Genomic DNA, 12,253 nt, shown 5'->3' with positions numbered 1-12,253 from the left:
TAATATGTTTAGTGGGACATTATGAGGGTACCCACCAATGAATGAATAAAGACAAAATATAGTATATGTACAAAATTCAGCATTATCCAGTCATAAAGAAGGCTAAATCCTGTCCATCAAAGCAAGATAGATGGAACTGAATTACCTTAAGTGGACAGAGCAGATACAGCAAGTATTCTCTCACTTATGGAGAAGCTAAGAAAAAGCTAATTTCGGGCAGCAGGGACAGTTCAACAGGCAGAGTACACATAAGATGCAAGCTGGATTACCCAAGCCACCATATAAAGGTAATAGTACAGACACATACATACAGAAACTGAGATTTCAGGGTTTCATTGGCTAGCCAGTCTAACCGAAATGGTGAATTCTAGGTTCATTGAGATACTCTTGTTTCAAAAATTAAAGTGTAAAGCAACAGAGGGTAATACTTAAAGTTGGTTTCTAGCTTCCATACGGACACCCACAGGTGAATGTACCCTCATACCCGTGCAGAAATATGAACACACAGTCAATCTGAACACAAAATGGCGATTAACAAGAGGTTAAGAAGAGTACTGATGGAGATATATAAAAGGTTGGACTTAATGGGTGTGCAATGTATGCAAGTGATAACAGGACATGGAATACCATTAATATAGTCTATAAAAAGTACACATGACCAAATACTGAGATCCAAGTTAATCAATTATGGCATATTATTATAAGGGCGCACTATGCACTCTTTCAAAATACAAAGAAAATCCAACAGTATTCGAAGATGTTTCAGATTATATAACAAGTTTTTAAAATTCACAAAATATACTTTTAAGTTTAAAAAAATTTATAATACACACATTGTATAAGGAAAAAAAACAAAGTTTAATTAGTATCAGGAAAATCAACTGTATATTTAAAAATAAACTGTTACTTTGTATGGTTGAGGTATTGGTTGTAAATTTTGGGACCAGTATTGTTTATTTTCAAAAATAGAACATAGTGAATTAATTAAATTAGGCAAATGTGACAGAATCTTTAAAAGTGACTTCAATCCCATTCATATTCTAGTAAACCACTTCCCTGACTATCTTCCTCTACCCTGCCACAGAATGAGACCACTTCTGTCCTACCAACCAAAAGAACAGACTCTTGTCAAAATTTTTCTGCAACCAACTATCCCAGCACTCTAATACTGTCATTTAAACACAGACCAAAGGGGGAAAGTGGCAGGACAACTTAACAGTTCTGAAACTCTGCGATGCTGACTCCTTGGAAGACATAATTATGAAATCTTCCCTTAAAAATGCACATGAACCTATTCTTCCCCAAATTATTTTTATTTCTCAATTTAACCACTTCTCAGTCTAAAAAGGTGGTATCTGCAACAACAGAGTTAAAAGACTTCTAAAGTAGCAGCTTCCTTTCTCTGGTTTTCACAAAGCCCAATGTTTCATTTGCTTCTTTTCAAGTATTTGTATGTGAAGATGTTAACTTTAACACACATTTCTACACTAGTGTCTGGTTTATGTGTGACTAACAGTCCTGCAGGTCAAGGAAAAACTGCCACCCTTTCTTTCTTTTGTATGTCTTCCATAACATTAGTCTACAGCCTGAGTTCTCAGACTCAATCTACAGCCTATTCAGACACTAGAAAGATAAGAAAATTCACAAGTATAGCCAAGAAGCTACAGCAAATACTTCCTTTGGTTAGTTATTTAAAGTAAAACAAAGCTAGAACAAAATTCCCCATATAAGAAGACTTCTAATCAATCCAACAGCCAAGCAGAAATGTTTTTTAAAAATCGTATGTTTATCTTACCTTAACTTTCACACAGAGACCAAAAATTAAACATATTTTAATGAAAATCAAGGATCTACGAATTAGTCTGAAATATACTCACCGAAAGGTAGTTATTAACATCCACTCCATCAGTTATAGTTTGGCGCTCTCCTTTATAGTTAATTTTCCGAAACCTTCGTCGAGACTGTCTGGCAGGAATTTCTCTTTGTAAAATACTATCTTCATTATCTTTGGAATTCTCTACCTGAAATACATGTTCACATTCCTGATTAAATAACCAATTTTTCCATCTTACTGGCAGTCTATGAAGTCTTAACAGGCTCATAAGGAAGCTTCATTTACTTCTGCCAAGAAAGTGCCTGAAGAAACAGTCTGCACAAGGCAATGTTCTGAGTTGAAAAAGATTAAAGACCTTGTTTTTATAAAGAACCAGAGACCACAGTTTCCTTCCAGGAAACCGTCTGTCTTGAGCACATAAACATATATCCGGTAAGTAAAGACTCTTACCCAGAAACGAAGGCTGCTAACTACACCTACACATTTAATAATTATAACTTGGATGTTAGTCTAATTACAAACTGCCTGATTATGCACTTATTTTACTTAGCAAACAATCACAGCTATCATTTTAGTGAACTAGTGAAAAGCAAAACAAAATTACTCTTATTCTTTGATAGAAATACCTTGGTGTTCATTTTAATGCGTGACAACAGAGTAAGGATGGAACTAAAACCGACAGAGGAACCAGCAGTTATGGAGGTGGCTTCCAATGGACATGCACATATACGTGTCACTCTACACCACTACTTCCAGGTATTACCATCTCTAGAGAAAACAAAATGAAACCCCCAAGGACTGTTACCTTCCCAGCTCATAGAGTGACCCTTACTAAAGTTGAGCTGGCAGGACTATGAATTTGCAAAACCTGTAATGTTGACAAAGACTGCTATCCAATCACAGAGTATATTATTACTGTAAAAACCCACAATGTTTTAAAAAGATTTAGTTTTCACTTATATGCATGTGTGTATATGTCTGTGTGAGTCAATACCACATATGTAAAGATGCCTAAGGAGGCCAGAAGAGGACAATGAATTCCCTGAAGCTGGAGTTAGGGGTGGCTGTGAGCTGGTCTATGTGGGTGCTGGGAACTGAACCAGAGTCTTCTTCAATGGCATTCTCTTCAGGCCCCCAAACTTAAATCTTCCTACAAATGTACACTGGTAAGTTCTAAATTATACTTTATACTAACTTAATACTCCAGAAATGATTTCAGTTTTTTTCATCTCTCTCTGGTAGCACAAAATATGTTCTGGGCACTGAATTAAACAGTTCAGCCAACAATCAATTTCCAGCTCCCATGCCTATCTTCCCAAGTGCAGAGCTATTTCTCAGGAAGTCAGTTCTGTTTGAACATGTTCTCTACCAACATCCTTTCTTTCAACTGTCATTACCATCCCATATTTGACCTTTAATCACTTCAGCCTTAGAATACATCAGTAGTGATCCTGCTGCTTTCGACAAGTTCTCCAATCTTGTACTATAGTTAGATAAACTATCAAGATAAATCATTGTGTTAAGTCTCCTAATTTGATAATGGACTGCTAATGTTTACCCTATCAATTCAAATTAAGAAAATTCATTTTATGTGTATGGATGTTTTGCCTGAATGAATGTCTATGTACTACACATACGCAGAGAAGAGAGCACTGGATGCCCTGGAACTGGAGTTACAGATTGTTGTGAGCTGCCATGTAGATGCTGGGCAATGAACTTGGGTCCTCTAAAGAGCAGCTACTGCTTTTTACCAGAGTCACCTGTGTAGCCAAGATAAATTTAAATTCTTACATCTAATATTCAAAGCCATGTATACCTTCGTCTACCCTAAACTATTTAATTTTTTTCAAGACAGGTTCTTGTTCTGTATCTGTAGCTGACCTTGAACTTGCAACATTGCTCACTTGGACATGTGCCAGTATACATATCCCCAAGATACTCTTATAACTTCATCTTAAACAAACATGACCTTGGAAAACCTACTGACCCCTCGCTCTCTACACTCCTCAATAAATCATCTCACATAAAAGCTCTAGAGGCATGTATGATTTTCTGAGGATTTTTTTCAGATATGTTATCTAACTAACATTTCTGTTCTGTTTCAGCTATGAGAAGTTCAAACTGTGAAGCAGCCATGTTAGTATGAGCACTCGTGGTTTTTAAATAATTTATACTCTTCTACTAAGTAACTTGACTACGATGACTTCCTTACTATGTATTATCCTTCCCATTTTACTGTCACATGCCAGCAACCATGAAAGACACATCTTAAAAGCCATTCTTCTAGGTAGTTACATGTAGAATCCTGCCTAAAAGCCTATTCCTTTCCTCTTAACACGTTGGTCTACTACACCTATGACTGTCTGTCAATCTGAATAGATTAAGACTCACACAGGGTGCCAGGTGGTGGTGGTGGTGGTGGCGGCGGCGGTGCACGCCTTTAATCCCAGTCATCAGGAGGCAGAGACAGGTGGATCTCTGTGAGTTTGAGGCCAGCCTGGTCTACAAAGTGAGTTCCAGGACAGCCAGGGTGGTTACACAGAGAAACCCTGTTTCAAAAAAACAAAACAAAACAAAACAAAACAAAAAAACAAAACCAAAAAGGAATCACACAGAGAATTAAAAAAAAAAAAAAAAAGTTGAGTATTTCCACAGACAATGACAGATTAATCCACTGCTGCCTAAGAACACGGCAACATTACTGGGAGGTAGTAGGACTTAGAAAGGAGGTAGGGTCTAGTTGGAGGAAGTGGGTCATGAGGGTGTGCCCTTTTGGTTGTATTTCTTTGGCCTCTTCTCTATTCTTTCTTTGCTGGGATTCTAATATTGAAGTACATGTGCCTACTTAGTTCAGACTTTCTTTTTCTGTTTATGGAGGCAAGATGTCACTAAATATCCTGGACTGGTTTTGAACTCTTGATATTCTTCCTTGGGTCTCCTGAGTGCTGGGATTAGAGATGTGCATCTCCATGTCAGGCTCAGCTCTGGTAATTTTAAACAGCAATTAAACTTACAGGGAAATAGCATCAAAAGAAAAGCCCAAATGGCATTTCTAAGGGAGCAGGATGGGAGGAAGGATATGAAAAAGATAATTTACTAAAGAACAGAAGCACTGAGAGGGAAGAAAAACAAAACCAATGGGAAAACACGATTAACATTAAAGGCACATCCGAGCCTATCAGTGATAACAACGAATACAAATGGACATTTTTCCAAGTAAAAAATAAACCTCAAACTAAATACAGAAATAAGGAAACAGATTAAGGCTCATAAAATTTTGAATGTAGGAGAAATTAAAATTACAGGCTGATGTCTCACTAAGAAAACAGAACCCTAAACTTGATTTCAAATTTGATTCTTTATTAATTACCCACCTTGTTCCTACAACCTATGGGCAAAGGCCTGCCTAAGGCAGGCAGCCTTATTTTGGCTCACACTGGAGCACACAGTCCATCCATCAAGGGAAGAAAATGAGGAGGGCGGGAGAGTGAGGAGCTGCCACACCGCATCCCCTGCCAGGGAAGACGACGGATGCTGCTGCTCAGCCCCTTTCTCCTTTGAGTCAGGCCTGGACCTGAGGACATGGGTTGGTGCTGCCCATAGTTAAGATTTGCCTGCCTGCCTCAATTAACTTAATCTAGAAAATCCCTCAAAGAAATAACCAGAAGTTTCTTTCTCCTAAACCTCATAGCCTGACGATCAACATTAACTATAACAGGTTCAGACTGTGGAAAACATGTTTAACCAATAGCTTATATTGAACTTTTTTTTAGAACATAAGGGAAATTTAACGTTTAGAAAAATTTAGGTGAGTGAATTGTATTAAAAGACCAAAAAAGGAAAAGGTATAAATCACTGTAAGAAATATTTCAAAAACTTCTGATAAATCTCAGTATTTTGACAAAATTCTTAACACTATTAGAAATTACAGTCTTATTCATATATCTGTTCTATATATGCTATAAGCTATTAATTCCCAGAGGCACATATCTAATTAGTGGGAAAATACTATTTATTTAAAATAACCTCAGTTCTGTATCAATTATATTTATTTATGGGGTTTATAATTCTAATCTTACATAAATGCCTAGGTAAAGAAATAACGAGGTAAGACTTCTCAACCCCATCTCTCAGCTCCTCCACTATGCTGATCAACTTTAGCTGGTCACATGTCACCTTTATTATGATGTAGCACGATTCCTCCTCAGCAGAGTCATCTGTGCACTCAATTCCATCTTAACAAGAGAATGACTTTCTGCTTCTTTTCTGCCTCCTCACCTTCATCTCCCCTTGCTTGTTCTTTTCAAAATTTCTAGGCTTTCTAGTGGAGAATATACTTTTTGTTTTATCTGCATCACCTGTCCACTTTCCAGACTTGAAGAAAATGCTGACTACTGTCAGGGCCGAAGGCATTTTGCCCCTCAAAATCGGTTCCCTGACACTCAATGGCAATACAGGGTATTACAACTTGAGCCAGGGGAGGAGGAAAAAGCAGTATGCTGCCACTTGTAACCCACACCCTGTCACAATGACCCCATGCAAAGGCACAGTCAGGCTGGACAAGACGGGGCCTATTTCTGTAGCAGTCTTCCATACTGCTTTTCACAGGCTCACTTCTGGCTCTGTAGTCAGAGCTGGTCAGTGATCACTAAGTTACTCTTTCCTGCTACTGCAGTCTGGCATTTCTCTCTTTAACAAACACAGAATGAAGGCAAATCCCCTACAAATAGAGCAATCCACAATTTTTGCCATATTTTAACAGAACTCTCCTCCCCATCACAATTCATGGCCATATGTGTTAAGATTCTCAATGAACACACAGGAGTTCACAGAGTAGATATCTGTTATGAGGACAGTACTGCTAGCCACTGTGTCTGAAAAGGTTCCTCACAAAGCTGAACCAAGTAGCTAAAAACCAAAAACATCTTATGCTGTGGATGATTGATTGATAAATAAAATGCTGATTGGCCAGTAGTCAGGCAAGAAGTATAGGCAGGACAAAGAGGGAGAATTCTGGGTGTGGAAGGCTGAGGAGAAGCATGATATAAGATACTGGTAAGCCATGAGCCACATGGCAAAGTATAGATTTATAGAAATGGGTTAATTTAAGATACAAGAACAGATAGCAAGAAGCCTGGCACGGCCATACAGTTTATAAGTAATATAAGGGTCTGAGTGATTATTTTATAAGTGGGCTGCGGGACTGCGGGGGCTTGGCGGGACCCAGAGAGAAACTCTCCAGCTACAATCTTTCTAAACGAGAGTTCCATTGACGGTATTTCAAATAATTTGTAATTAGGCAGAAGGAAGAGGAGATACAATCTGGAATCTCTAATTCCCACTTTTTGTGTGGAGAAGACTATGGATGCTCAAGAAAGGCAATGTGGCTACAACTGTTCAGTCCTAATTTCTTCACAAAATCCATTTTTTTCATTAATTTTAAAATTCACACAGCAATTACACTTACTTATGGGGCATATAACATATGTACTTGCTGTGTATTTATCATTTTATGGTACTAAGAGGCAGATGAAGCCTCACTGTTATGGCTAGTATTTTGATTTCAACCTTAAGCAATTATGTGTATTTCTTATATTTATTTCTCTGAAATATGTACTCTTTAAGATTTACTTATTTATTTTATTCTATGTGTATGGATGCTTTATGTGCTTCATGATATGTGTAACATATGCATGCCTGGTGCCTGCACCTGTGGAAGTCAGAAGAGGGAATTGGAGCTGGAATTACAGGTGGTTATGAGTCACAATGTGGGTACTGGACATCGAACCTGGGTCATCTGCAAGAACAAGTGTTCTTAACTGTAGGAGTCATCTTTCCTGTCTTGAAATTTGTATTCTTTGTTCATTGGTTTAAAAAAGTTCTCTTGGTACTCAGAAGTACTCTATTTTTGTTCTAGTGGTTAACTTTGTAGTTAAATCATCTATGAAAATTTCCTCTTTATAAAGATAAGTCACATGCTATAAAACCTTTCGATATAGTCAGAAAATTGTTCAATGGTCACCAATGTCCCGTTCTAGATAATTATCATCACCCTAAAGAAATTCAGCATGTACTTGTATTCAATCCCTACATAACTTTCCACAAAAGATGACAGCAGGGGCTGGAGAGATGGCTCAGTGGTTAAGAGAACTGACTGCTCTTGCAGAGGACCCGGATTTGATTCCCAGCACCCACATGATAGCTCATAACTGTCTGTAACTCCAGTCCCAGGGAATGACACCTTCTTCCGGCCTCTGTGGTCACTAGATGCAAATGGTACATGGACTTACAGGCAAAACACCCATACATATAAAAATAAAGGCTAAAAATAAAAAGGAATGCCTCAGTGGACATTAAAAAAAAAGAAAGAAAGAAAAAGGTATAGGCTGTAGCTGGAGAGTTTCTCTCCGAGACCTGCCAAGCCCTGGCAGTCCTGCAGCCCACTTATAAAATAAACACACACACACACACACACACACACACACACACACACACACACACACACACTTATATTATTTAAACTGTTTGGCCTAATGGCTCAGGCATCTTGTTATCTAGTTCTTTTATCTTAAACTAACCCATTTCTATTAATCTATATCTTGCCATGTGGCTCGTGGCTTACCTGTACTTTACATCCTGCTCCTCATCTCTGTGGCTGGCAATCTCTCTCCTCAGCCTTCCACTTCCCAGAATTCTCCTCCCTCTTTGTCCCACCTATTGATAATCATTTCTACTGTATATAGTCTTGTATTATGTTAGAACATTCTTATTTAGACAAAAGAAGGAGATGTAGTGGGTAGCCGTTCCAGCTTTGACTCGGAACTGCCACCCCACTGAGGCTTCGGTAACTGTCACGTCTACAAGGCAGAGCCGAGAGAGGACCCCCTGAAGACCCAAGATCTGGATAGGCCGGCTCTCTCTCTCTTGGTTCCTGGATCCTGGACACTGGAGGAAGACCGAGCAGAGTTCTCCAGAGAACACTGTTGGGCTGCCCTACACCTTTCCCAGACACTGTTACCTATTCCTTCACTTGTAAGTTACCCCACAAAATAAACCTCCCTTTTAACTATGTGGAGTTACCTTAATATTTAAACCAATAATAGGCACTAATCTTAATTTTTCCCTATCAATTCCATTTCCCTACTGTAATAAATATATATATGCATATGTTATGCTGGTAAAAATCTGCCATATTTTAGCATCAGAAATTAAGGAATGTTCCCTTCATAAATAATTTCTAGGGATAGACATGTCTCTAGTATTCTGTATGATATATGAAGGTATGTATCATTATAACTATAAATTTTTATTTGGATTCCCAAATATCCTAGGTTTGACCAATGGGAGTGTTTTTGATCTGGCTCCTGGGTTATTTTAAATTCTCTTAAATGCTTCTTTTACCTTGCTGTCTGGTAATAAAAAGTATAGTTTCTTAAGAGGAAGATGGATAAAGAGATATGGGAAAAAATCCATTGGTATTTTAAAAATGTACATGTAATATATGTATACATTAAAATTCTAGCCAATAATTTTCCTCATTATAAAATGTATATTTGTGCCAGACAGTGGTGGCACATGCCTTTAATCCCAGCACTCAGGAGGCAGAGGCAGGTGGATCTCTTTGAGAACAGCATGGTCTACAGAGGAAGTTCCAGGATAGCCAGGGCTGTTACACAGAGAAACTCTATCTTGAAAAACCAAAAATCAACCAACCAAACAAAACCAAACCAAAAAACAAAACAAAAACAAACACCAAAAAACCCTACTCTACACACACACACACAAACACACACACACACACACACACTTTGTATGTTAGTATTCTGGATAGTAATACCTGTTTCCTCACACTAGCCCGTTTTCTCCTTGTCCTCTCTCTTTTTTTTTTTTGAGACAAGATCTTAAGTAACTCATGCTGCCTCCAATTCATTATATGGTTTTGAACTCATGATCATCCTGCCACCACCTGGTCAAATGCTAGAATTATAAGTATGAATTATCATGCTTGGCTTATAATTAGTTATGTTATAGGCAAACAATTCTTAATTTTTATTAACATTTTCTTACAGTATTTAGCACACACTCATACATGCACACCAGCCACACCAAGTGTGGAGATCAGGGAACAGCTTCGGAAACGCAGTTGTCAGACTTGGTGGCAAGCACTTTTACCTGCTGAACATAACATCCCACCAGCCCAATGCTCCAACAATTTTATGAGTAAACTAATAGACATACGATAATGTAAGCCAACAAATTCTAACTCTTAGTCAAAGGACATGGTAAAATGACAGAATAAGCCGGGCGGTGGTGGCGCACGCCTTTAATCCCAGCACTCGGGAGGCAGAGGCAGGCGGATCTCTGTGAGTTCGAGGCCAGCCTGGGCTACCAAGTGAGCTCCAGGAAAGGCGCAAAGCTACACAGAGAAACCCAGTCTCGAAAAACCAAAAAAAAAAAAAAAAAAAAATGACAGAATAAAGTATGAGCTTTAAGCAGAACTCTGTATGGAGAAATGAACACAGATATGTACTTATGCGTTAGACAGGTTGAGATGCATTTCACCGAGGGGCCCTAGAGGAGTTAGGCACAATCAGCAGCCAGAGCTTGGTTTAGATCCTAAACATTTTCTGAAACAACAAAAAAATCCTACCAAACCCCAGTTACAGAAAAGGGTAACAATTCCAGGTTTAGAGCAGCTAATATGAGACTACAGCATAAAATGATTTTTTTAATTTTTGTTTACACAGATATGCTATACAGCTCCTATGTACAATAAGAATTAAAGCACACTGACTGTAAGACACTACAATTCTAGCACCATTACTTCCCATATAAAAAACGTATAAAAAATGGGAAACATACCAAACTAAGAAACTCTTATTCAACCTGAATGGTATTCTTTTTTTTGGGGGGGGTTTTCGAGACAAGGTTTCTCTGTATAGCTTTGCGCCTTTCCTGGAGCTCACTTGGTAGCCCAGGCTGGCCTCGAACTCACAGAGATCCGCCTGCCTCTGCCTCCTGAGTGCTGGATTAAAGGCGTGCGCCAACACCGCCCGGCCTGAATGGTATTCTTATCATATCCTTTAATAAATACCTTTAAAGAAGAAATTTTCACATCCTACTGAGGATTCCAAATATCCACTGCTTAAAGTAAAAATAAAACAAAAGTCCATGCCTCAGACAAAACTGAATGCAAGGAACATTGACTGAACATGTACTAACTACATAAACAGCCCTTTGCAATACACTAACTGCCCCTTTATCTGTCATTGTTCTTTTAGAGTTCTAGCTAGCTACCATCACCAAAAGTAATTACAGAGTAAGAGTTTGAAAGTGACCACACTCACTTTTACAACAGTGAATTGTTACAGTTACTCTATTTTATTAGTAGCTATCTTTAATACCCTCTTGTTGTATCTACTTTGTAAATTAATCTTCATCAAAGGTATGTCTATACAGTAAAAGAAGAAAAAAAAAGATAGTATATAGACGGTTTGGTGCTATGAGCTATTTTATGCATCTATTCAGGAACTTAGAACATACTCTCCTGAAGCCAAGGGTGGAATACTAGACGTGGGAGATAACAAACTAAAATATTTTTCTTTTCTTCTAGGAGCTTAAGTTACAGTAGGCTTAATGAAATTTGATTATGTGTGATTCACTTGGAGGAAGAGAGAACAACTTAGACATCAATCTAAACAGCACCATGAAATGGCAAACTGGTTTAGCTTCAAGCATTTACAAAAATCCTTCATTAAGAGTCAAATTCAGCTGGGTGTGGTGCATGCCTTTAATCCCAGCAACGTGAAAGCAAGAAATAGCAGGATCTCTGCCAGCCTGGTCTACATAAGAAACCTGAAGCCAGCCAGAGCTATATCGTGAGACCTCATCTCAAAACCACCACCAGAAATAAAACAAACAAGAAATCAGCCTCACTTTCCAACACTTCCCATCAATCAGAAGACATGCCATCTACAGGAGATGCTGGTAGAACAAGAGTTCATTTAGTGAATGCTATTTTCCAGAGCGTTCTTCTCAGAATAAGGAAAAAAGGACTTGTGTTCTTTGAGTGTTTTTTCTTTAAAGTCATTCTGGAGGTGAAGAGATGGCTCAGTGGTTAAGCACTGCTGGGTTTTTGTTCCCAGAACCATATGGTAGCTCACAACCACCTGTACCTACAGTTCTAGGGCATCCAATACCCTCTTCTTACTTCTGTGGACGCTGCACACATGTGGTTCACTTATACACATGCAGAAAAAATAACCATATACATAAATATAAATAAATCTTTTAAAAAGCCAGATTTTCTAAAGTTATAGCAGGCCTCTTACGGAAAAATAATAAAAAAATTATTCTTTAAACACAAGCCTAAAGGAAAGATCATCTGAAATTATTAAAGAGCCCAAGTATTAGATCCAA

General features: G+C 38.2%; 1 protein-coding gene across 12 annotated transcripts in view; it reads right to left on the bottom strand.

Moving 5' to 3' along the window:
* The window catches only part of Rapgef6 (Rap guanine nucleotide exchange factor 6), a 176,904-nt gene that overhangs the window by 122,318 nt on the left and 42,333 nt on the right, over positions 1 to 12,253 (bottom strand). For all 12 annotated transcript variants that reach the window (XM_006984863.4, XM_076578398.1, XM_016003473.3 and 9 more), the window contains one exon: positions 1,878 to 2,021. In XM_006984863.4, the coding sequence (XP_006984925.1) occupies positions 1,878 to 2,021 (144 nt within the window). The remainder of the gene's footprint in view (positions 1 to 1,877; positions 2,022 to 12,253) is intronic.

The sequence above is a fragment of the Peromyscus maniculatus genome, chromosome 8 (genome assembly GCF_049852395.1).
Source record: "Peromyscus maniculatus bairdii isolate BWxNUB_F1_BW_parent chromosome 8, HU_Pman_BW_mat_3.1, whole genome shotgun sequence".
Classification (NCBI taxonomy): Eukaryota; Metazoa; Chordata; class Mammalia; order Rodentia; family Cricetidae; genus Peromyscus; species Peromyscus maniculatus.
This window is presented reverse-complemented; position numbering and strand designations above follow the sequence as displayed.